The 26,369-nt window shown below is 37.2% G+C and overlaps 2 protein-coding genes across 2 annotated transcripts; both read left to right on the top strand.

The window, feature by feature from the left end:
* The first annotated feature begins 6,078 nt into the window (after positions 1-6,078).
* LOC112606826 (olfactory receptor 8B3) lies at positions 6,079-7,033 on the top strand. Its single transcript, XM_025357736.1, has one exon. The coding sequence runs from the start codon at positions 6,092-6,094 to the stop codon at positions 7,031-7,033; it is 942 nt and encodes a 313-aa protein (XP_025213521.1). The 5' UTR covers positions 6,079-6,091.
* Positions 7,034-11,758: 4,725 nt separating this feature from the next.
* Positions 11,759-12,715, top strand: LOC112607012 (olfactory receptor 143-like). The gene has a single exon (XM_025358011.1). The coding sequence runs from the start codon at positions 11,783-11,785 to the stop codon at positions 12,713-12,715; it is 933 nt and encodes a 310-aa protein (XP_025213796.1). The 5' UTR covers positions 11,759-11,782.
* The last annotated feature ends 13,654 nt before the right edge of the window (positions 12,716-26,369 follow it).

The following is a 26,369-nucleotide window of genomic DNA, read 5'->3' as shown; positions in this document are numbered from 1 at the left end:
AAGTCTGCTACAGAGCAACATTTCATCATATTCTTATATTACAGTGATTATTTCCAGAAATAGTGAGGCTGCAGAGATTTGGGACAAGGCTCCTTAGTGAAGCAAGACACAATCTCTAGAATTGCAGGTGTACTTTAAAAAGTCTGTTACATATTATAATATGTTTTTATATTTGGAAACAGAAAAAAATGAGTTATTTATAACACAAATCATAGAAAATGAATCTTTACAAAATCTTCATGTTTTGTGGCTTACTCACAAGAAAATCCGTTTCTACTTCTCAAAAGGTTCAAGGAAAAATACTCCTTAAAGGACATATCTGATTCCGGAGAATAAGCTTCCCTATGTGTGCAATTTTTATCTTTGTCAGAAGATACTACTACCTTTTGAGAAAGCTGAAAAGACTGCTTTGTAAGAACAGCTTTAGAATGTATTTATACCAGTTAAGATCTTTACTTACATCTGACTAAAAAATTTGCTGTAAGAATGAAGCATCATTTATATACATTTATTAGGTAAACTTACGTTATTGTAATGGATTGTTTAAAACTCTTACTCTACCATGCAGAAATCTAAAGGCCTCATAACTGCCTCTACCGTTTTCTCTCCTACATCCATTAAGATGCCTGATTAAATAGCTTAAAATGGTTTGATCTAAGTTTAGCTCGACAGCACATCTTTAAAAAGTCACATTTTACAAAAGACAAGCAAAGATGCTCAGCATCCACGACTACATCCTTGGTACTTAACAAAAGTGAAATATGAGTCGCAGGTTTGGCATGTACCTTGCAGTCTGAATATGATATCCGTGTCACCAGCACCCCCTGGTGGAGGATAAGTCAGCAAAATGCTTAGTTCTGCTGTGAATCAACAGAGTTATTTTACAGGTCCACTCTTTTCATCATCCTGGCAAAAATTTTCAATTTTTAAAATTAAAGCTATAATTTACATAAAACTGAAATGATTAAATATTCAAATGCAGGTTTAAAAACTAATATAATTTGAGATTTGAAGTAAGACTATTTTAGAATATGACGCATTTTTAAAACCAACTTGTGGATATTTGGAAGTATCATATCTGCAAATTAGTGACTTTCTTGAAGATAGGGGTACTGTCATACATCCTTGTTATCCTTCTGTTGTACCAGCTGTATAAATACAATTTTAATTGGAAGAAAGTTTTATTCATATAGAAGCCCTATAAGAATATATGTGAAAGGCAGAGGCTACAGAACCTAAAAAGATGCTCTCAGGAGGGAAAGGGTGGAGAGTATCTGATAGTATGCTTTGCTCAGCTGCAAGAACAGTTGGCCAAGTTAGGTACTCACTGTTCTATTTCACAGCCTGACCAAAGAGGCACTTCACCACCTGGAGACCAGCTACAGCTGTCACATGGAGAGAAGGACAGAGACCATTGTGGACAAGAGACCTATGGAGCTGCTGATGGAGCTTTTGTTTTGGGTGTCCAAGAAGCACAGTGCTCAGCCTTAGGTGCTGCCTTCCGTGGTGGTGGGAGAGCAGGCCAGAAATCCTATGGCCACTGCTCCAGGCAGAAGCCCTAGATCAGATACTTCTGTCCAAGTATCCTAGATCAGATATTTCTGTCCAAGTATCCTAGATCAGATACTTCTGTCCATATATTCTCTTATAGCAGCTGATGGAGCCTTTTGGTGGCATTTAAGCTGGTTGCAATGTGGTTACTCTAATAATGCATACACTTTCTACAAATTAGAACTTCTTTGTTGTTTTGTAATATTTGAAATAAAAAAGTGAAATTGATTCCAAACAGATTCAACATTAAATATGCCAAAGAAAGGAAAAAAAACTCTTATATTTTTAAACTCTGATTTCAATAGCAAAGTTCTAAATGGTGGTACAAATTATTGAAAACTCTCACCACTTTTTATATATAATTTCTCATTGATGATGATTGCTGTGTTTTGATTGTTTGTCCCCTCCCAAATGCATCTTGATATTTAATTGCCATTGTAGCAGTATTAAGAGATGAGACCTGTAAGAGGTGATTAGGCCATGAGGGTTCTCCTCTCATGAATTAATGCCTTTATAGCAAGAGTAGGTTCCTTACAAAAGGATGAGTTCAGCTCCAGTCTCTCTCTCTCTCTCTCTCTCTCTCTCTCTCTCTCTCTCTCTCCCCCCATCTCTCTGCATTTCCCCTATGTGATAACACAGCAAGAAGGCTCTTGCAAGATGCTGACACTTCAATCTTGGACTTCCCAACCTCCAGAATCATTAGCCAAGAAAATTCTGTTTAAATTACCCAGTCTTAGGTATTCTCTTATAGCAGGTCAATGTGAAATAAAACAGTGACTATAAAAGAAATTAGAGATACACTCATTAAAAATTCTTGAAAAGCATTGCAAATAACTATTTCTAGCACAAAGCCTGATGTAAAGACTTTATGTTCCAAAAGAAAGTACAAATTTTCATTAATAATTATGAATATATATATTTGTGGAATATTATCTTATAAAAATTAGAGAAATTTTAAAATTAGGCTGGGTGTGATGACTCACACCTGTAATCCCAGCATTTTGGGAGGCCAAGGTGGGAGGATTGTTTGAGCCCAGGAGTTCAAGACCAACCTGTAAAACAGTGAGACCCTGTCTCTACAAAAATAAAAAAGATTAGCTGGGTGTGGTAGCAGGCGCCTGTAGTCTCAGCTACTCATGAGGCTAAGGTAAGAGGATTGCTCGAGTCCAGGAGGCCAAGGCTTCCATGAGCCAAGATCGTGCCACTCCAGCCAGGGTGACAGTGAGACCTGGTTTCAGATATTGTTAAATAAATAAGTATTTTATTTAATCTATTTATTTATTTTATTATTTAATTTATTTATTTTAAATAAATAAGTATAATAAAAAAGAAAAAAGAAAAAAATCGCTGTTACCAAAGGCTGGGGGTGAAGGTAATGAGGAGACGTTGGTCAAAGGGTGCAAAGTTTTAGTTAGAAAGGAGGTATAAGTTTTTGAAATCTATTGCACTGACTGGAGAGTATCATTAATAATAATGCAATATATATTTCAAAATTGCTAAGGGAGTAGATTGTAAGTGTTTGCACTACAGAAAATCAGTATGTGAGTTGATAGGTATGTTAATGACCTTAATTTAGTGACTCCATGATGTATACATTTATCAGAACACCACATTGTGTCCCATAAATATATAAAATAATTACCAATAAAAAATAAAAAAATAAAAATTTATACATCTCTTTTAAGATGGATATCTTTGGTTGGGTATGGTGGCTCACTCCTGTAGTCCCACCACTTTGGGAGGCCAAGGCAAGTGGATTGCTTGATCTTAGGAGTTCAAGACCAGCCTGGGCAGCATGATGAAATCCTGTCTCTATGAAAAATGCAAAAATTATCCAATGGCGGTGGCACGTGCCTGTAGTCCCAGCTACTTGGGAGGCTGAGGTGGGAAGATCTATTGAGCCTGGGAGGTTGAGGCTGCAGTAAGCTGTGATTGCAGCAATGCATTCCAGCCTGGGCAACAGAGTAGGACCCTGTCTCAAAAAAAAAAAAAAAAAAAGAAAAGAAAAGAAAAAAAAAAGACTTCTGTATCCTGAGTTAGGTGGTGGTTACATAAATATGTACATGGGATAGAATTGCATAGATTTACACACACATACATACAAGCATATTAAACTACTGAATAAGGTCTGTAGTTTCGTTAACATTATTGAACCTATGTCAATTTCCTAGTTTTGCTATTGTCCTATAGTCATGGAAGATGTCTCTATGTGAGGAAACTGGGTTCAAGGGAATCTATGTATGACTTTTGCCACTTCTTGTGATTCTAGTAATTTTAAAGTAAAAAGGTAAAAAAAAAAAAAATACATGCCTTCTCACAAGCACAAATTCCTACCTACAGGGAAATTCTGAAGTCACACTGTCTTGAAATGAGGGCCCCTGAATACTGATTTTTCTTATGGATTTGATTTTAACCCGAAAGGCAAAGACATGTTGAATTAGAGCAACCCAAGGTAAATACATTTTTATGAAACAAAGGTTAATTCTGTTAACAAAATTTTTATTTAAAAAATCTGAAATCAATGAAAAGTATCCTTTTTCTTTCTGCCTATGAAGTATGCAAAAGTAAAAATGGATTATTTAAAATCACTCAATATTAAAAATGAGCAGCATAATAAACTTTACTAAATTATACATACATTGCTGTTAAAGCTAATACACTACCTAGGATTACAATTAGCAAAAATTCTGACAATCATTACATTTACATCTTTATACATGAGAGCAGAGGCTCTTTCTTCTATGCCCTGTGGATTGCATAATCCCTGATGAGAAGTTTACATCTACTACAACAAATTAGGCTGTAAACACAGGCATATAATTCCTTCCCTGCAGAGTTTGTCAGGTCGGGGAGGTCCTGAGAGACTTGCTGCTGGATATCTAATCAGGTCCAAAAGAATTATAAGCCTTGAGCAAATGCCATGTGCTCTATGACATGGTAGCTCTGGTGTGAAGTCCGGTTTTCCAACAAAACCTCTTGGCAAATTTATAAATAATAGTTTGACCTACACCTCAAAATGACTCCCAGAACATTCAGAGTCTGAGATCTATCCTCAATCCTTTTACCAGTGAAGGGAGAAGAAGATTCTTTGACTACATCTGGTCAAAATAGATACCTTCACAGCCAGTTCTTCCTCTAGGGCAGTGAAGGTGAAACACACATCAAGGGTCAGCACTGAGTTCTCTCAGCGGAAGGGAGGTGAGTTAATCAAGCTTCTATTTCTCCCTCCTGGATGTTGCTGAAAAATGGGGAAAAGAATTCTATTCAATAGCAAGAAACTTAGTGGTATGGAGCTCTGACTCTAGGGCTTGCATTTCTCTCACATTGTTCTCTCTGTTGGATTCATTCTTAGCCTGGTAATCAAGATAGCAATAGCAGTTACAAGTGAAACATCCAGAACAGAGGAATGTCAGGAAAGGAGATTTGTCTCTTAATTAAAAAATATATTGACAGGTGCTATACATATAGAAGAGTTTAAGTATCATAAAAATACCAGTTTGGTAAAATTTTACAAACTTAACAACTAATATGACTGTACCCAAATTAATTATGTTTCTCTCATGCCCTCCTACAAAGACCTGTGGAAGCACATTCAGCTTCCTTTCTTCATCCTCTGTCTAGTTAGGATGGAATAGAGGAGAATGTGCAGAAACACTTATGTGATTTGTGTGTGGTGAATCATAAGGCTTCAACTACCAAGGGTCTTCAGTTATCACCTGGTGACTTCATGGATTCTTACAGTAAGGTATCTGGAAATGCTATAGGAGACCCTTGTCTAGGAAACAGAATATGGGCATGGTCTCTGCCCTAAAGGAATCCTCCCTTACCTGGTGGACATCACAAGGAAACTGAAGTGTCTAGCAGAATAATGGAAACATAAGGAGAAACTAGGAAGTGGCCAGGCGCAGTGGTTCATGCCTATAATCCCAGCACTTTGGGAGGCTGAGGCGGGTGGATCATCTGAGGTCAGGAATTCAAGACCAGCCTGACCAATATGATGAAACCCTGTCTCTACTAAAAACACAAAAATTAGCTGGGGTGGTGGCATGCACCTGTAATCTCAGCTACTCAGGTGGCTGGACAGGAGAATCTCTTGAACCCTGGAGGCAGAGATTGTAGTGAGCCGAGATCCCCCTCCTGCCAGGGCAACAAGAGTGAAAATATGTCTTAAAAAAAAAAAAAAAAGAAACTAGGAAGTGAAGAGCCAGGTGGAAGCGAGGGAGATGAGACACATCCACACAACCCAAGCTCAATAGCAAGTAGGCCTGTGCCTCAGCTACTTCACCTCTCTGTCTTCTAGTAAGGACTGGAGCAATTGTTTGTCACATTCACCCTGTGCAGACAAAAGACAGTGACTGAAATGTTGAGGAGTGGGTGTGGCAGTACATTCAGCACATTCAGACCCCGTGAAACAAAGAGGAACTCACCCAAATTCCTACAGCCTGAGTCCCCTCCTCATGAATGAGATTTTGTAAAAAGAAATCTGTGTTCCCTACTAATGGAATTTTCTTTTGTCTTCCCAGAGTTTTGAAGACAAAAAATGCTGGCTAACAATAACTCCTTAGTGACTGAATTTATTCTTGCTGGATTAACAGATCGTCTGGAGTTCCAGCAACCCCTCTTTTTCCTGTTTCTAGTGATCTACATTGTCACCATGGTAGGCAACCTTGGCTTGATCACTCTTATCAGCCAAAATTGTCACCTCCACACCCCCATGTACTATTTCCTCTTCAATCTCTCCTCCATTGATATCTGTTACTCCTCTGTTTTCACTCCCAAAATGTTAATGGACTTTGTATCAAAAAACAATATTATCTCCTACGAAGGGTGCATGACTCAACTGTTTTTCTTTCTCTTTTTTGTCATCTCTGAATGCTACATGTTGACCTCAATGGCCTATGATCGCTACATGGCCATCTGTAATCCATTGCTGTATAAGGTCACCATGTCCCATCAGGTCTGTTCCATGCTAACTTTTGCTGCTTACACAATGGGATTGGCTGGAGCCACGGCCCACACCGGCTGCATGCTTAGACTCACCTTCTGCAGTGCTAATATCATCAACCATTACTTGTGTGACATACTCCCCCTCCTCCAGCTTTCCTGCACCAGCACCTATGTCAACAAGGTGGTGGTTCTCATCGTTGTGGGTATTAATATCATGGTACCCAGTTTTATCATCCTCATTTCTTATGTTTTCATTGTCATTAGCATTCTTCATATCAAATCCACTCAAGGAAGATCAAAAGCCTTTAGTACTTGTAGCTCTCACGTCATTGCTCTGTCTCTGTTTTTTGGGTCAGCAGCATTCATGTATCTTAAATATTCTCCTGGATCTACAGAGCAGGGAAAAGTTTCTTCTGTTTTCTACACTAATGTGGTGCCCATGCTCAATCCCCTGATCTACAGTTTGAGGAACAAGGATGTCAAAGTTGCACTGAGGAAAGCTCTGATTAAAATTCAGAGAAGAAAGATATTCTAATTAGAAGCAGTAATAATGTAAAGCAATTGAAGGACTTCAAATTTTTATTAGTGTTTTTCTTTTTTTTATTATACTTTATGTTCTAGGGCACATGTGCACAATGTGCAGATTTGTTACATATGTATACCTGTGCCATGTTGGTGTGCTGCACCCATTAACTCGTCATTTACGTTAGGTTTTTCATGAAGAGATTTTGTTGCTTCTACAGATGATGTTAAGTGTGATTTAATAAACTTGTCTTATCATTTCTCTTATGCAATCATCTTGTCTCTTTTTTTTTGTTTTTGCATCTCTGGCACTTCTCACAATTTTACTAAATAGGTCACGGCATATTTGTAAAAGGAACATAATGCACTGATATTTTTCATTATCATTTTATACACTTCCTCTCTCCTGGGCTACTCTTAACTAGACAAATATGGTAAATTTCGTGAATTATAAAAATGTCAAAGTCATGGCTTTCTCACCTAAACACAGAAGTGCCAAATATGATAGAAGCATTTTTATTTTTATCAACTTTGTTACAGATACAGGCAGCTGGATTTAATGAAATGTCTTTGTTACAAATGTAGGTAGCATAAAGCAGAATCAGATCCCAGTGATCTTGTCCTTTTGTTCTATGTTCTCACCATTTTTCCTTTTATTATTCTGACTTTTCTTGTTCCCTTTGAGAATGGCAAAATTTGTACCACATGCCGTTTGCTTCTGAGAACCTCTATCAGTCCAGTCCATTTGATATAGCAAAGAATATGTGTATCTCCACCTTTTATTGCCAAAGTCAGTGTTAACAGAGGATGATTAGAGAAATAATACATTTGCACCTCAGGATTCCAATAACGGGGAATATAGATTACATTACAAAACTTTCATTTATTACTATCTAAAACAGCACTGACAATTTTGAAAAAAGCATGTAGTTCCTACTGTAAATGTTATTTTTTTACTCCTTATAGGTAAATACTACACATCAAGTTAGCAGAAATATTTTATACAACCTTTTCCTTATCCAATGTGGTTTATCATAAGAAATGTATATTAATGTTAATAAACTATATTTCTACAAATATTTTGTGGGCCTATTTAAATTTTATCTCACCACTAAGACATGAAACACATTTTATATAAAGGTTGTCACCCAGATAGGAGTGCAGTGGCTCAATCATAGCTCACTGCAGCCTCCAACTCCTGGGCTGAAGTAATTCTTCCACTTCAGCCTACAGTTTAAACGTTTTTTTGTACGTATGGTTTTGGCCCATTTTTAGGTTAACTTTTGTGTATAGCATGAAGTAGAAGACTTCTTCAGCCTCCTGTGTAGCTGGGACTACATGCACACACCATCATGCCTCTCTAATTTTTAAATATTTGGAGAAAAAAATTTAACTCCTGACCTCAAACAATCTTCCTGCTTCGTCCTCCCAAAGTGCTGGAATTACAGGTGTGAGCCACCGTGCCCGGCTGAATTGGAGTACCTTGCTTGTGAACACCAACAATAAATGTATTATTTTAATTAATAATTAATAACATATAAAAATAATGACAATTATAAATCTGAACAACATTGGGGTTTAATTTATGTTTTTAGAGGTGAACTGTGATAGCCTCAGAGAAGAACTGCTCAGCTCCCTATCAAGAGACCTATCGGTGGCGTGCATGGCTGACTGAAAGTCTATAGCTGCACTTCTTTGGATCCACCAAGGTGTTTAGGCAGAGTCCATTCTTACTGTGAGATGCCCTCAGTCAATGACTCTGCAGGGCGGGTGGGCCTTAAAGAGAGCTGGCAATTTCCATCTCACATGGGTCTTTTCTGATAGGAAATCTTTGTTTAGAGACTTCCTATCCTCCCAACCAAGACTTTTTAGAACTACTCTGTGGTCTGAGATTTTCCTATGCGAACTTTCCATTTCTTTCTCCTTCATAGGTGACTTTCATCCTGATCTGAGGCCTTCATTGCTGACTCTTGCTTCCTCCAATTTTATCCTTAATAGGCATGTATAACAAAATATGTGTTGGAGGTCTTATCATTTCTTGACATCTCCTACTTAGGGGACCCTAAATGACAAAGAAGACTTACATTAGCTGATTTTAAAAGTTAGTATAAGGCTGTGACAATCAACGCAGGTTAGTTTTGTTATAAAGTCAGGTGAACAAGTCCAGGGGACAGAATAGAGACTCACGCCTGTAATCCCAGCAATTTGGGAAGCCCAGATGGGTGGATAACCTCAGGTCAGGAGTTCAAGACCAGCCTGGCCAACATGGTGAAACCCCATCTCTAATAAAAACACAAAAATTAGGTGGGTGTGGTGGCACACACCTGTAATCCCAGCTACTGGGGAGGCTGAGGCAGGAGGATCACTTGAACCTGGGAGGTGGAGGTGGCAGGGAAGTGACATCATACCACTGCACTCCAGCCTGGGTGACAGAGTGAGACTCTGTCTAAAATAAATAAATAAATAAATAAATAAATAAATAAATAAATAAATATGAAATTGTATCTCCATGACGGCATGTACTGAGAAGAGATTTACAAAAAAAAAAAAAAAAAAAAAAAAAGATAAGAATATATAAAGAAAAAAGGAAAAATATATGGGATTATAGGAAAAAAAGAAAAACAATTATAGTACTTGATGAATTTTTTGTGAATAGTGTTTAAAAATAGGCTTAATAACATAACACAGGTATATTGTTAAAACCGAATTTATAATTATAATCCTATTGGTAGGAGTTTGTACGGGGGGCAGGAAGAGGAGGTGTGTGTGTGTTTTCAGTGGTGTTGACAGACTTGAAAGGTCCAAATTCTCACCTTTAAGGAGTCTGTTAGAAAACCTTTAGAGTAATCCAAGTTTGAGATGAAGAGGGACTACGAAAGCTGTAGAATTGAGAGAAAGTCCAGATCATTCAAAGAGGTATATTCTCTGGGACTTGGAGACTGGAAGAGATAGTAAGGGAGAAGGAGGTGCTTAAGTTTAGTTTGTGGATTATATGCCCAGATGGTGGTAAAAATAATTTATAAAATGATGACGTGAGAAGGAGCAGCCTTGGGAAGCCTAAGAAAACACTGAATTCAATTTGGGGCACTTTGAACTTGAGACACATAAATAGACATAAAGTAGAACTTTCTAAAAAACTGTTATGGCAGAAGTGCAGGCTATAGAGACAGAGCAGCGGTTCTCAAATATGGGCAATGCTGCTCCCCAGGGGATGTCTGACAATGGAGAAAATTTTGATTTAATGATTGGTGTGTCTGTGTGGTGGGGGGAATATCAGTGGCATCTAACGGGTAAGGTCAGGGATGCTGTGCTTTGAGCCCTGTGCTACACAGGACAGCCCCACAACCTAAACTTGTCCAAAATGTAAAAAGCACCAAGATCAATAAATCCTGATTTATATACATATGGACGAGTAACAGGGGCACGGCTGCCAACACCAACCAGGTTCTTGTTATGTGTCAGGCACATTTCTAACACTTTATGTGTAACTCATGTAATTCCCACAAAACGTTATGAGATAGCTTTTTAAAATTAGCCTTAGTTTATAGATATGCATAGGTTATATAGATACAAATACACATATACAAGGGGCAGAGAAGTTCTATCACTTGTCTGAGGTCTCAGAGAAAGTTAAGAAGCCTGGATTTAAACTCAGCCTGACTTGAGGCCCTGCTCCCATTCCCTCAACCATTTGGCTACATCTCTATTGTGTTGGTTTCCACAAGCATGTGTAGTATTAAAGCTATGATCTAATATTTTACTAACACAATCCTGGGGTCTTGTAGGAAGGTAGCAGAAATGGCAAGTGACTGTGCCCTGGACATTTCTCCTGTAGAATTGTGCATAGAATCCAGGGCATGATTACGAAGGGAGGCGCTCACCCTTCTGCAGTGGGAATTAGGACTTCTTGATGTCAAATTATAAACTGAGTGGAACACTGAGTCCCAAAGGAGCCGATGCTGGATCTGTGACACAGGTTGTAAACACAGTCTTGGTAATATCTACCCTCAAGGGGCTCATTAAACTTGGGAGGAAATCATAAAGTGGAGAATAATTTTTTGTGCTTCTAATCAACTTTCTCAGAACTATGGGACGTGAAATAGATTTTTATTCAAGTCATCTGACTTTAGGAGGCTCCTATAAGGTGGTTGTTTTCCTGCATACAAGAGAGGAGAACCTTCTGGGAAAATTCTCAAACAGATTTTATGGCATATTCCCTAGAATACCTCTTCTAGCATGTCGAAGATGGAGGTCTATGCTGTTGACAATTACTGCCTTCATCATCAGCAACTTTGACCCTCTCAGGACAGTGGGTAGGAAGGACTCTGATGGTCCTTCAGCAGTTAGTCCTCCAAGCATAGAAAGGTAAGCATTGAATCACTTTTGTCTTGATAATTTCCTTTCAAGCTCAAAACTATATATATCAAAAGTTCTGGGGCAAAACCATCAATTTATTGCTTTTTCCAGCTTTAGTCCTTAGAGAAACTTGAGAAGAAGGAAGGGAATAATGTGCAGATGCATTGGGAGGTCTACCAGCATTCTCACCAGACAGACACACAACATGATGGGGGAGAAAGGCAGGAAAAGGGAATTCTCAGGAATCACCATAGAAAGTATTAAGCCTTGGATGCCTTGCTATGTGTCTTCAGACACCCTTGGGTTTGTAAACCAGTAGATTCAGCTCTCCCTCTGGAGATAAAGAGTGAGGGTCCATTATTAATGTTTTCTACACCTGTTCCTACAGATCACACCCAGCGAGTGAATGGCTGTGGAAAATGACTCTTCAGTGACAGAATTTATTCTTACAGGATTAACAGACCAACCTGAGCTCCAATTGCCCCTGTTTTTCCTCTTCTTGGTGAACTATATGACCACCATGGTGGGCAACTTGAGTTTAATTAATCTAATTTGCCTGAATTCACACCTTCACACTCCCATGTATTTTTTCCTTTTCAATCTGTCCTTCATTGATCTCTGTTATTCATTTGTCTTTACCCCCAAAATGCTGATGAGCTTTATTTCAGAGAGGAACATCATCTCCTTTCCAGGATGCATAACTCAGCTCTTTTTCTTCTGCTTTTTTGTCCACTCTGAGTGCTATGTGCTGACAGCCATGGCCTATGATCGCTATGTGGCCATCTGCAAACCCCTTCTGTACACAGTCACCATGTCCCCTCAGATCTGTTCTCTGCTGATGTTTGGTTCATATGTGATGGGGTTTGCTGGCGCCATGGTCCATACAGGATGTATGATGAAGTTCATCTTTTGTGACTCCAACGTCATCAACCATTACATGTGTGACATATTCCCACTGCTCCAGCTCTCCTGCAGCAGCACCTATGCTAATGAGCTGGTGACGTCTGTTATTGTGGGCACAGTTGTGATAGTATCAAGCCTCATTATCTTAATCTCTTATGCTTTGATTCTTTTCAATATCCTTCACATGTCCTCAGCTGAGGGTTGGTTCAAAGCCATCAGTACCTGTGGCTCCCACATAATAACTGTTGGCCTATTCTATGGATTTGGGCTGCTTGCTCATGTTAATTTATCATCTGATGGGTCTACGGGTCAGGGGAAGTTTCTCTCAGTGTTTTACACAAATGTAGTACCCATGCTGAACCCCCTCATTTATAGTCTCAGGAACAAGGATGTCAAACTTGCTCTAAAGAAAACCCTAAAGAAAATTACAAACTGAGTAGAGGCAATGGTGCTGCCTTAGCCCCTTTTCCAATTACTGAGTCTTCCTCTCCTCTCTATCTGCTTCCTCCTATTCTTCTTTTCCTTCTCTCCATCTTTCTTTCTAAAGTCTTGTTAGCAAGATTTCTGCCTTTCTTCTCCCACTATGCAATGTAACTCTGTGGGTCTATCCTTGGACAGAAGAATCCTCCATCCCAAGGTGGCCCAAGCCTGAACTTTATTCCCCATACTGAGGCAGGAGAATAGCCCAGGAAGTTGGGGGTGAAGTCGGGGGTGAAGGGGACCTGTTGGACGTAGGCTAGCTTAAGCAATAGCGAAAGCAAAACCTGCAAGATAGCAGCAATAGAACATACGAAATAAGGGCGTAAGCAGCAAGTTCATGAGGGAGTAAGCAGTGAGTTGGAACATGTAATATAAGGCAAGTGAGTTGGAATGACTTGTAGCAATTTGGTCGTGAGAAATAAAAGTAAAGATGAGCAATTTGGTCAGAAGGGATAAAGTAAGGTTAAGCAAGGATGAGCAATTAACTTATGAGAAATAAAGTGACGTTAAGGCACAATGAGGGAAAGGCAAGGATGAGCAATTCATTTACAGGAGAGAAGGTGAGGTTAAGCAAGTGATGATAAAAACATGTAAAAGGCCATGAAATGTAATAAACCAGGGCTGATACCACTCATGGGTCAGCCTGATCCATTGCGGATCATACTGTGCTTAATAAACCTTTTGCTGCTTTGCTATATGCATGTGTGTCATGTCCAATTCTTTGTTCATGGCACCAAGAACCTGGGATTTCACAACATTAGCCAGTAACAATACCAGATGGAGATGCTGAGCTGATATACTTTCCTATCTACCTACTATTTTTTCTTAAGTGTCACCCTCATCGATGGTACGCCAGGGAGGTGGATGCTGTCTGACAAATTCACTTTTTTCTTGCCTTCTCTGAAGCAATTACATAGAGTTCTTTCTTGTTTCATTAGTTTTATTATTTATAACTACATTAAAAGACAGAAGGGATGACAACAATTGTGGACAAGGTAAAGTTGTAAAAATCTCCAGAATTTTTCAGGGTTCTTTTAAGAGTGGTTCTTATTCTGGATTTCTGGCCTCACAACTGTAATGGAACTGCACACCTTCTTGCACCAAGGTTCTATTCTTACAGATGTTTACAGATGGATTAGGCTCACAACTCTATCCACCTTTCTCAAATCCTACCAATAGAATGACAATACATTGGTCAACTTACATTTTGTTGTAATAGAATTGACATTGTTACCACCTTATTCATGTCCACAATCTCTGTGGATTGTGATTGTGATTAAAAGTTTTACAATGATATTCTTGGCAAAAGAATAAAGTGCCATGTATAATGAGTGTCAAGATTTTCTGTCTACCTAGCTGTGTAACAGGGGTTCTTATTGAAAAAGAGATCTAATACTTCTTTTAAAAAGCAAACAAAATTATATGGCACAAATTTGCCTGATTGAGATTTATTCTTGTAATATGTAAATTTGACTTCTTTTTCCTCTGACAATAAAAAATGAAATCTGAGGCCCATGCTGTGTGCTGCATTTTTAACAAATCCCTTTACATTTAGATCTTCTTATCTTGTTCTCCAGATGAAGAAATGATACGTGACTTGCTCAAGGTCACACAGCTTATGATGCAGGGCCTGAGTTTTGAAACTATTGTTCATCCCACAAATAAATTGAAAAAAAGAAGTCTGGGAAGAAAGAGGACTTCTGGGGAGTTATTTCAGAATGAACTGGAAGGTGGGGGTTGTATGGGAATGATGGTGCCTTCAGCCAAAATGCCTACAGCACAGAGATGCTCTTCAAGGCTTTGATCCCCAACTAGAAAAATACACTTGCCTCTGCAAAGGTTTGATTTTAAGGTAGGGTAAACAGGGTGAGCTCCAAAGACATGTTTCATCCAGATCTTTTAATAATAGTGATAATTTCCTGAATGGTGAGGCTGAGGAGTTTGGGTCAAGCCTTCCTGAAAAGGCATGTCACTATTTCCATAGTAGTGTACGTACTGTACAGGCCTATTAGATAATATGCCTTCATTTAGAAACAAAAATAGTTACTCATAACAAAAAGAATAGAAAATAGGCTCCACACAGAAGTTAAACTGTCTATTGCCTATTACTGATAGTGGCAGGAGGCAGAAATGCCTAGGCAGATAGGGGCAGGTCCCTGGTTGAAACCCTACCTTCAAGCCAAAGACAGTTTAAAGCTTGAAAGCCAAGCTACAAGTGAAATCCATGGACTGGATTGAGAACCTGTCTTTCTTTCTAGTGCACTTTCCTCTGATTGATCCCCACACTTCATGTATTTTACATTTACCTACCCTTTCCCATTTGATTTTCTACACTGTTTTCTGCCCACCTTTGAATGGTGTCTTTGCTTTAATCTTTTTTGCATACTTACAAACCAATCAGCACGCACTCCCCATTCTGAGTCCATAAGAAGCCCTGGATCCAGCTACACTGGGAGAGAAACCACCAGAATGCAGTGGTGGGGGGCCACCTCCCCACATCCCCCCTTGGCTGAGAGCTGTTCTGTCACTCAATAAAATTCTTCTCTGCCCATCCTCACCCTTTGAATTATCAGTGTAACCTCATTCTTCTTGGACATGGGACAAGAGCTCAGGAACTGCTGGATGTGGGTATGATCTATAAGATAGGCAGGCCAAGTGGGTGGGGTGCCTCTAGTGGCAGGACACGAGCTGAGTAAGGCCCTGGCTTGGGGTAGGGGGTGTCACAAGCCATGGAGGTCCCCAGTTGGCAAAGTGGTTGAGAAAAATCCTGCATCATTACTACCTTGAATGAACTCAGGGCAAGATGCCCCTCAAAGGATATATCATAGGTAGGGGACATGATTAATTATCATTGTAATTTTTATATTTATACAAAGATACCATAATTTTTGAAAAGTTCTAAAACATTTTGTGAGAATAGCCTTAGAAGATGATATTGCTGGCTAAGTACTTTACTTCTATGTGATTAAAATTATTGGTGTTAGAGTGAAGAGTCAAGTTTTTACATTCATTAGTATATTTATCTCACTTACTTAATTTTGTTTAAAACTTTTACTCCTGAAGCAGAATCTGAATATCTATATTTGCTTCTATCTTTCTTTTGCCTACATTCATTGTAGTGCCTGGTTAAAGAGAAACCTTATAACTGTTTGGTTTGGATTTTGCTTTAAAGCACATATTTTAGAAGTTCATGTTCTAATAATGACATAGAAAGAGGTGTATAAAATTCATGTCTATAACCACCCAGTACTTAAAAAAAAGTAAAATGTGATTTGCAGGCATGGAATTACTTTGTGATCTAAGTATTGTATTATAGTCACCAGCACTCTCTCATGGAAAATGAATCAGCAAATAGCTTGACTTAGTTCTGTGAAGTCAACCGGCTTATTTTATAGGTTGAATTTCTTGTGTTGACATGGCAAATGTAATTGATTTCACTTTTTAATTAAAACCACTTCTAATAATATTTATAACTAAAGTTTAAATTAAAGTTTATTATCTTTTAAAATTAATATAATGAGGCCGGGCGCAGTGGCTCACACCTGTAATCCCAGTACTTTGGGAGGCCAAAGTGGGCAGATCACTGGAGGTCAGGAGTTCAAGACCAGCCTGATTGACATGGAGAAACTCCATCTCTGCTAAAAATACAAAATTAGCTGGAAGTGGTGGTGCATGCCTGTAATCCCAGCTACTCGGGAGGCTGAGGCAGGAGAATCACTTGAACCTGGGAGGCAGAGGTTGTGGTGAGTCAACATGGCTCCGTTGCACTCCAGCCTGGGCAACAAGAGCCAAACTCCATCTCAAACAAAAAATTAATGTAATGAGAAAATTAGATATAAAATAACTTTCGAATGTATAAACTTATTTAAAAATTATTGAATGCTTATAAGTTTTATATGTGTGCTTTGGTAAAGATATAGATATTGTCAAATACTTCTTTCTTATTTGTTGTATCATAGTTTCTCCATACACACAATTAAAACTGGAAAACCATACTAATATATGTTAAAGACATATAAAACCTTTCTTTTTTTAACATAAAAGCTTAATTATATTAATTATATATATTTTAAACACAGATTTTGTTGCACAAACTTAAAAGGGCAATATCCCAAGGTTTAACTTTCAGGAAAAACATTAAATTAGAAATTATATTTAGAGATTCATGAAATGGTACCTATTTACCAACCAAGTTCATTTCATCACCCAAAGGAATTGAAATGTTATCAGGTCCTGGATTTGACATAGCACCAAGGCTGACTTATTAATGAAAAGGTTTTGAGGTACTGCTTTCCAAAAGTCTTATTCTTTCTCCTTTATGAAAATAGATTGGGACAGAGCTTTCTAACTACTGTATAACAGATAGAATGGCAAAAGGGGTTTGAGGTTAAGGTACTGAGCCTAGGATAATCAGGTTGGGAGTTTCAGTCTGGTTGCTCTGGCAGATTTAGCTTGGCAAGGACTCCTGGGTGGTCAAGAGTAAAGAAGTCTGATGTGACGGCACACCACGGCTTTGGTAGGAGCAAGAGCAGTGAGACAAGATAGCACTCATTGCTCCACTTTAAAATCCCAACCAAAGAGATGCTTCACCCCTGGATACCAGCTACAACTGTCACATGCAGAGGGTGACAGAGCTTATTGTGAACAAGAGGCCCAGGGGTTTGCTGAAGAGGTTGTCAGGTGCTCAAGAAGTACAGTGCCCAGCCTTAAGTGCTGCTGTCTGTGATCTGGTCTCTCTGTTCCCAGATCAGATACTTCTGCCCATTTCCAGCTGATGTATTCTGTTAGTATCATCCGTTAGCATGACTGGTCTAAAAATGCACAAGTTTTCTAAAAATTAGGGTATCTTTGTTATTTGGAAATATTAAGCAAAAAAGTGAAGCTGGTTCCAAACTGATTCAAAATAAAATTTGTCAATGAAAGAAAAGACTATTTGCTTTGTTTGAATGGGATTTCAATTTTAAATATTTGGCTATTTTTTTCAAAACAATTTTAAATTCTGTTACTTTTACATTCAAATTTGTTGTTGGTGGTGATTGTAAATATTTGTTAGTTATAATTACTAAGAATTCTCATACAGTAATTACAAGCTTTATTCACAAACCTGATAGAAAAAATTACTTTCCAGAAGCAAGCACAAATTTTTATTGACTGTTATGAAGATATTGTATTTGAAAATGTTATCTAATAAAAGTAAAATAATTATAATTCTGATTTTAAGTGTATTTTGGGTTTTAAATAATTTACATTAATATGGTACATACTGAAAGGACTCTGTTTCCTTATTTTATCAACAAATTTATCATATGCATTGAAATGAATTTCCCAAAATATTCATTTATAATTTAATGAATAATGAAAGCAGTCAATATAATCACTACCGAGTTGATAAAGTATTGCCAGACATTTTTATTAAGTATTTTTCACTACGTTTTTCCCCAAGTGTTTGTTTAGGTCTCAAACACCTAATCCAACAATATGAGATAGTTAAGTTGTTAAATAGCTTAGTCCAATTTAGGGCCAGTGGACTGGGTGCGCTCACTACATAGTTCAACTTTTGTTGATAGCCAAAGAAATACTTGTATATTTAGCATTCAGAAAGTGAGGTGCTGTATATTTCAGTTTTGTGAGTTTTTGTAAGTCTCTTTCCATTACATATTTGGTAGACTTTAACATTATACAGAATCATGTAAATAATGTACACAGGACAGAAAATACCTAGAGGAGATTAGATAGCTACATATATTGTCACAGGTATTTCCCTCTGAATTTTCCTGTGTCCCTTTGATTCACCTTCTTTTAATTCCTGTACCTGAACCATTACACTTTGTCCATTCAAAATATGTTAATAGCCTTTTTTTTTTGGTCTGTCCGGGACCTTGCTTTTTATTAATTATCACTATACAACAGTTTCATGCTGGACTTTTCAAAAAGAAGCTGTTGGAGAAATAATACAAAATAATGATAAATATATACAACCTAAAATAAGTTTCCAGAGCTGAGGAGTTTTCTCCAGCTTCTGTTGGGCTCATAGTTTTGCAAGCACTTAGAAAGATTCTTTTCTTCCCAGATTTTCTCAATGCACATTATTATTTCTGTGTGAACTGGATCCATCTTATTTGCCTAAAATTAATGCATTAGTCTTCTTAGCTTATCTGTTTATTGAGCAACTCACAATTATCTCTCTCTTTTAAAAATGTTTCCTCTTCCTAAGTTGCCTCCATCACTGACTTCTCATTTCTAATGTTCCGACTCAGGGAATTCTCTAGTCAACCCTTGATTTTGAAGGACAGTCACACTGGCTATCCTTGAATTTTAGTGAAGTGGGCCTTTACAACCTTGGTAATCAGGCTCAGCAAATCTGAGGCATTTTGTGATAATGCTTTTCAACTGTTCACCCTTGCCAGACAGAGGATAGCAACCCTGGGCTTGAACTTTCAATGGCTCACTCATAAGCAGGAAACCTGGTTAGAATGGAATATATATAGAGGGGGCAGAGTCAGGAAAAGGATTGAGAAAAACCAGGAATACTAGGCTGGTCTTGAACTCCTGGCCTCAAGCAATCTGCCCACCTCGGCCTCCCAAAGTGCTGGAATTACAGGTATGAGCCAATGTGCTCAGCCTGTTTATTTCTTTGTAATTGGTGAAAGGTATGTTTTCTAGGTATAGAAATCTAGGTTGACAGTGTTTTTTTCTTTTAATAATTTAAAGATGTTGCATGACTGTTGACTGATTTATTCTGTTTTGACAAAAGCCCTGTTTTTACCCTTCTCTTCATTATTTTGTATATAATATATTCTTCCCAAACTCTTACCCACCATCAGTTGCTTTTAATATTATTTTCTTTATTATTGGCTTTAATCAATTTGATTATTATGTACTTTGGAGAAGTATTCCTCATGTTTCTTCTGCTCAGAGTTATTTTGAGATTCTTGGAGCTGTATAGGTGTGTAATTTTCATCAAATTTTGAAAAATATTGGCTATTAGTTACTTAAATATTTTTTATGACTCTACTTTTTTGGGATTCCAATTACACATATATTGGGTCACTTGAAATTGTCTCATAGTTCACTAGTGCTCTGTTGATTTATTTCAGTCTTTCTTTCCTCTTTGTGTTCTCTTGTTATGCTCCCAAGTTCACTAATCATTTCTTCTGCAGTAATTTTCTGTTAATCTCATACTGTATATTATTTATTTTAATCATTTTATGTTTTATCTCTTGAAATGCTTACTGGTTTTGGTAATCTCCTTCATGTGTTTCACTAACATGCTAATTCTTTCCTCCAATTTCATAGCCATATGGGATATATTGGTAATAGCTGCTATTGTCTATATCTATTAATACTAGCAATGTGTCATTTCTGGATATTTGCTACAAATTGATGTTTTCCTCATTATGGGTTAAATTTTTGGTGTTGTAAACGGTATTGCTTTTTAAAAATGTCAATTTCCAATTGTTTATTACTAATAACTAAAAAAATTATGCTATATTTTGTGACCTTGCTAAAATACCTTATGAGTTGTCATAGTAGTAGTTTTTAGACTTTTGGGGATTTTAAAATATAGGCAATCATGTAATTTACTAATAGAGATAATCTTATTTCTTCTTTTCCAATCTATCTGCCATTTATTTATTTTTATTGCCTTACTTTACTGCCTATAACCTTGAGTACAATATTAAATAGCAATAGTGAGAGTGGAAATACTTTTCTTGTTTCCACTCTTAGGGGTAAGGGATTCATTTTCATCTTAAACTGTGAAGTTAACTGTAAATGCCCTTCATCAGGTTGAAGAAGCCCCCTTCTATTTAGAGTTTTTCATGCTTTTTTCCCCAGCTATTTAGATGATCATATAGTTGTATTTTTTAGTAGTCTTTTTTATGGTGAACTATATTGATATACAGAATTAAACCAGCTGGGCATTACCAAAAATGAAATGTACTTTCCATGATGTATTTTTGTTTTATGCATTGTTGAATTCAATTTGCTAAAATTAAAAAAAAGTTTGCATCTGCATTTATGAAGGTAATTGTTTTTTTTTCTTATAACTACTTTGCTGCTTTTGTTATCAAAATTCTTGTCTATAAAATGTATTGCAATGTTTTCCATCCTTTTTAATTTTTCAAAGAGTTCATGTAACGTGAGTATTATTTCATCTGTAAATGTTTGGTAGAATTTAAGAGCAAAGCTGCATGGGTCTGGAGTTTGATTTGTGGAAAAGTTTTTAACTGAAAATTTAATTTTTATTTATTTTATTTTATTCTATTTGAAACAGAGTCCTGCTCTGTCACCCAGGCTGGAGTGCAGTGGCATGATCTTGGCTCACTGCAACCTCCACTTCCCGGATTGAAGCGATTCTCCTGTCTCAGCCTCCTGAGTAGCTGGGACTACGGGCGCATGCCACCACAACCAGTTAATTTTTGTATTTTTAGTAGAGATGGGGTTTCACCATGCTGGCCAGGCTGGTCTTGAACACCTGACCTCAGGTGATCTGCCCCCCTGGGCCTCCCAAAATGCTGGGATTACAAGTATGAGCCACCATTCCTGGCCTGAAAATTCAACTTTAAAAATATATATAGGGCCATTCCAGTTACCTACTTTTTTTTTAGTGAGTTTTGGCAGTTCGTGTCTTTCAATAAATTTATCCTTCAATAGTGGTCAGGTTTATTAGCATAAATTTAAAAATTACAAAATTTTCCCGTACTTTTCTTCTGATATCTATGGGATTTGAGGGAACAGCTTTCATTTTTCATATTTTAGTCATGTGTGTCTTTTTTCGTTTTTATCTGACATGTCTGGTTAGTGGATTATCACTCTTATTAATATAAAAAAGAAAACTTTTAGGTTAATCAATTTTATACATCTTTCTTTTCCCATTTGATTTTTTGGTCATTTTCGTTATCATTTATTGTTCTGCTTGTTTTGAATTTAACTAGGGGTTCTTTTTGTAGTTTCATAAGGTGAACACTTCAGTTTGTAATGTGACACCTCTCTTCTTTTCCTGTGTAGGCACCTAGGTGGCATAAATTGACCTGTAAGTATTCTATTTCAACACATTACACATATTTTGTGTTTACATTTTCTTTTCCTTCCAAAAGTTTTCTGATTTTCTTTCTGTTGCATCTTCTGTTATTTAAGAGCTTACTATTTTTCCCTGGTGACATTTTAATCAAAATAGTCATATACCGTATAAATCACACATTTAAAGGGTAAAATTCAACAACTTTTTGTTTATTCACAGAATTGTGCAAGCAAAACCATAACCAAATTTAGAATATTTTTCTCACCCCCACCATTCCCCATATCTTTAACTCTCACCTCCCTATTTCCCTACCTGCGCCCTAGGCAACCACCAATCTACTTTCTTTTTATGTAGATTTGCCTATTCCAGATCTTTCTTTTCTTTTCTTTCTTTCTTCTTTTTTTTTTTCTTTTGAGACGGAGTTTCACTCTTGTTGCCCAGGCTGGAGTGCAATGGTGCGATCTCGGCTCGCTGCAGCCTCCGCCTCCCAGGTTCAAGCAATTCTCCTGCCTCAGCCTCCCGAATAGCTGGGATTACAGGCATGCACCACCACGCCCTGCTAGTTTTGTATTTTTAGTAGAGACGGGGTTTCTCCACGTTGAGGCTGGTCTCGAATTCCTGACCTCAGGTGATCCGCCCACCTTGGCCTCCCAAAGTGCTGGGATTACAGGCGTGAGCCACCGTGCCCGGCCTCTGATCTTTCTTATAAAATAAATAATAAAATAATGGTCTTTGTGACTACTTTTTCTCATTTAATGTATTTTCAAGGTGTATCATGCTTTAACTTGTAATGATACTTCATTCATTCACCACTACTCACCCTTTTTCTTTGCAGAATAATATTCCATTGTGTGAATATACCACATTTTGTTTACCAAATTACTAGTTGGTAGATATTTGGTGTTTTTTCCTACATTTTGACAATTATAAACAATGGTGCTATAAATATTCATATGAAAGGTTTTATGCGAATGTATGTTTTTTGTTTCTCTGATGCATATAACTGAGAGGAATTTCTGAGTGAAATAGTAATTCTGTGTTTAACCTTTTGAGAAACTGCACGACCGTTTTCCAAAGTGGTTGCAGTCAGTTGGCATTGCCACCAGGAGTGTACAAAGGTTTCAATTCTTCACATCCTTACCAACATGTGGTTTTATTATTTTTAAAAAATTATAGCTGTCTTTGTGTGTGAGGTAATATTTTCCTATGGTTTTGATTTGAATTTCCCTAATTACTAATAATATTGAACATCTTTTGATGTACTTATTGGCCATTTGTGTATATTCTTTGGAGAAATGTCAATTGAAATCATTTGCCCATTTTAAAATTGAGTGTTTTGTCTTTTTATTATTGAGTTTTAAGTGTTATTTAGGCATTCTGCATACTAGGTCTTTTAAGATTATATAATTCACAAATGTTTCTCCCATTCTGTGGGATTTTTTACTTTCTTAATAATGTCCTTTGGGAATGACCCTTATTTTGAGGAGTTGGAAAACATTCAGAGAGTCTGTGGCTTTTTGGCTAATAAAAAAAACCCTCTATAAACATACAATGATTTCCTTTTTCTTTTAATTACATAAGGACTGTGTGTGTAAATACGAACTCAATGTATACATATATTTCACATAAATGTTTTTATAATTGTTTGAATATGCTAGGGCAGCTGATTTGATTTAAAACTTCAAAGAGTAACTCACTTAACAGATAACAAGTATACTCTATAGTTAAATTGAGTAAACACGATTTCCTATTACGAACATTTTTCACAAGCTTTCTGACTGAGGTAGAAGATGTTGGCGTCCTGCCTATAGTAGACATTGTTCCTTCCCTTCTCTCTAATGCCAGAAAATTTCTCTCATGATAGTGGCTGAAAATAAGAGATAATCATTTGACAGTCCTCCCTGCAACGAGGTTGGCTGTGTGGCATATTTCTGACTGGTAAGACATAGAAGGAAGTCATTTTTAGGCTTCTGGAGAAGACTTAGCTCAGAATAAAAAGAGAGGGATACGTGAGGAGAGTTATTCTGCATTGTTTTTTTTTTTTTTTTTTTTTTTTTTTTGCTTTCTTCTTTGGATACAGGTGGTTCTTGGAGCTATAACAGCTGTTTTGTGAACATAAAGTGAAAACCCTGAGGAATAAGTTCAGCAGACTGAGGACAGTGGAATGGATGAGGATGGGTCTTTGATGAGAGGGTTTAGTTGCTGAATCAACACTGGGACACTCTGCCTCTAGATTTATTGTTATGGGAATGAAATGAGCTCCTATTTTAAAGAGATTCTGTAATTTGAAGAAATTTTTTTCTAACTGATAACGTGGGTTGAAAGTTTATGTTTCTTAGAAAGTAAATAAAACGTATCATGTTTACAGATGAACATCTTGGAGTATATTCTTAATTGTTTTATGTAAACATTGAAAAGAAAACACTGTAATTTATTATGATGAGAAGGAGAGCTTGTGAAGATTTAAAATTAAATTTTAAATGTAACCTCCCCTGGCTAGTGTTTTTTGGTTTTTTTTGTGCACTCTTACAAACTCAGAAACATGAACATTGTCTAATATTCTTTTTCCCATATTTGTGAGAAAAATAAGAAATTATACAATACCAGATGTGCTCAAAATACTTCAATTAATCAGAATAGTTCTTTAATGGCTTCTCATTAGCTATAATCTGACTCAATTTCCTTGCTAATTTTAATCGAAACTGAATAATAGCTTTGAAATTTACACTTTGATTATATAGTTTCAGTTGTTCAGTGGGTAATGGAGAGCCATTGGAAGTTCTAAAACTAGGGAAGGCAGAGCTGCACTTTCAGAGCTTATTTTAGCAACAGAATAGGTGGCTAATAAGAGGAACTATGTGGAAAAATGCTAGAATAACACTTAGAAGCTACTGCAATTCAATAGTACAGTCCCATTAAAACCTAAGGAGTGTCTTACTTGTGAGGTGGCTGAGAGAAGGGCATGGAGGTCATTGCGTTTGTAGACTCTAAGCATCTAAGAACCGTGGAAATTCGATTCTGAAGACTTTCAGCCAGATAACATACTTTTCATAATTTTTAAAGGAGGGGCTGCCAGGTACCCTTCTCTGTACTTAGCATTAGGAGCAAAGTAGTAAACAAATCTGAAGTGATCTTTGTCTTTACAGAACTTATAGTTTTTAGGGGAAAGCAAAAATTAAAGGGGAAAAATCCTGATGGAGAATCTGCCAGAAGTTATGAGAACACAAATAATAACAGTTCACATTTACTGATTATTTATCATGTGCCAGGGGCTGTTTCTACCATTGTATTTATTTCATTTAATTGCCACCACCCAGTGAATGGGATGTTATTATTAGTATCCCTATTTCAGAAACTATAAACCTGAGAAAGTAAAAACCTTCTTTAGAAGCAATGTAAGCCATTAAAAGTTATTTTGGTGATGTCCTAGGAGAGACAATACCTGAAGTGAGTTACTGCAGTCCTTCAAAAAAAATTTTTACATAAAAACATGAAGTCTCAAAGAGCCCGCATTGCCAAGACAATCCTAAGTCAAAAGAACAAAGCTGGAGGCATCACGCTACCTGACTTCAAACTATACTACAAGGCTACAGTAACCAAAACAGCATGGTACTGGTACCAAAACAGAGATATAGACCAATGGAACAGAACAGAGTCCTCAGAAAAATACCACACATCTACAGCCATCTGATCTTTGACAAACCTGAGAGAAACAAGAAATGGGGAAAGGATTCCCTATTTAATAAATGGTGCTGGGAAAATTGGCTAGCCATAAGTAGAAAGCTGAAACTGGATCCTTTCCTTACTCCTTATACGAAAATTAATTCAAGATGGATTAGAGACTTAAATGTTAGACCTAATACCATAAAAACCCTAGAAGAAAACCTAGGTAGTACCATTCAGGACATAGGCATGGGCAAAGACTTCGTGTCTAAAACACCAAAAGCAACGGCAGCAAAAGCCAAAATTGACAAATGGGATCTAATTAAACTAAAGAGCTTCTACACAGCAAAAGAAACTACCATCAGAGTGAACAGGCAACCTACAGAATGGGAGAAAATTTTTGCAATCTACTCATCTGACAAAGGGCTAATATCCAGAACCTACAAAGAACTCAAACAAATTTACAAGAAAAAACCAAACAACCCCATCAAAAAGTGGGCAAAGGATATGAACAGACAGTTCTCAAAAGAAGACATTCATACAGCCAACAGACACATGAAAAAATGCTCATCATCACTGGCCATCAGAGAAATGCAAATCAAAACCACAATGAGATACCATCTCACACCCATTAGAATGGCAATCATTAAAAAGTCAGGAAACAACAGGTACTGGAGAGGATGTGGAGAAATAGGAACACTTTTACACTGTTGGTGGGATTGTAAACTAGTTCAACCATTATGGAAAACAGTACGGCGATTCCTCAAGGATCTAGAACTAGATGTACCATATGACCCAGCCATTCCATTACTGGGTATATACCCAAAGGATTATAAATCATGCTGCTATAAAGACACATGCACACGTATGTTTATTGCAGCACTATTCACAATAGCAAAGACTTGGAATCAACCCAAATGTCCAT

This window comes from Theropithecus gelada, chromosome 14 (assembly GCF_003255815.1).
Source record: "Theropithecus gelada isolate Dixy chromosome 14, Tgel_1.0, whole genome shotgun sequence".
Classification (NCBI taxonomy): Eukaryota; Metazoa; Chordata; class Mammalia; order Primates; family Cercopithecidae; genus Theropithecus; species Theropithecus gelada.
Note: the sequence above shows the minus strand (reverse complement) of the source record. Positions and strands in the feature narration are given on the sequence as shown.

Bases quoted from the DNA above. Each gene is read 5' to 3' on its own strand.
- LOC112607012 (XM_025358011.1), top strand. From the start codon at position 11,783: ATGGCTGTGGAAAATGACTCTTCAGTGACAGAATTTATTCTTACAGGA.
- LOC112606826 (XM_025357736.1), top strand. From the start codon at position 6,092: ATGCTGGCTAACAATAACTCCTTAGTGACTGAATTTATTCTTGCTGGA.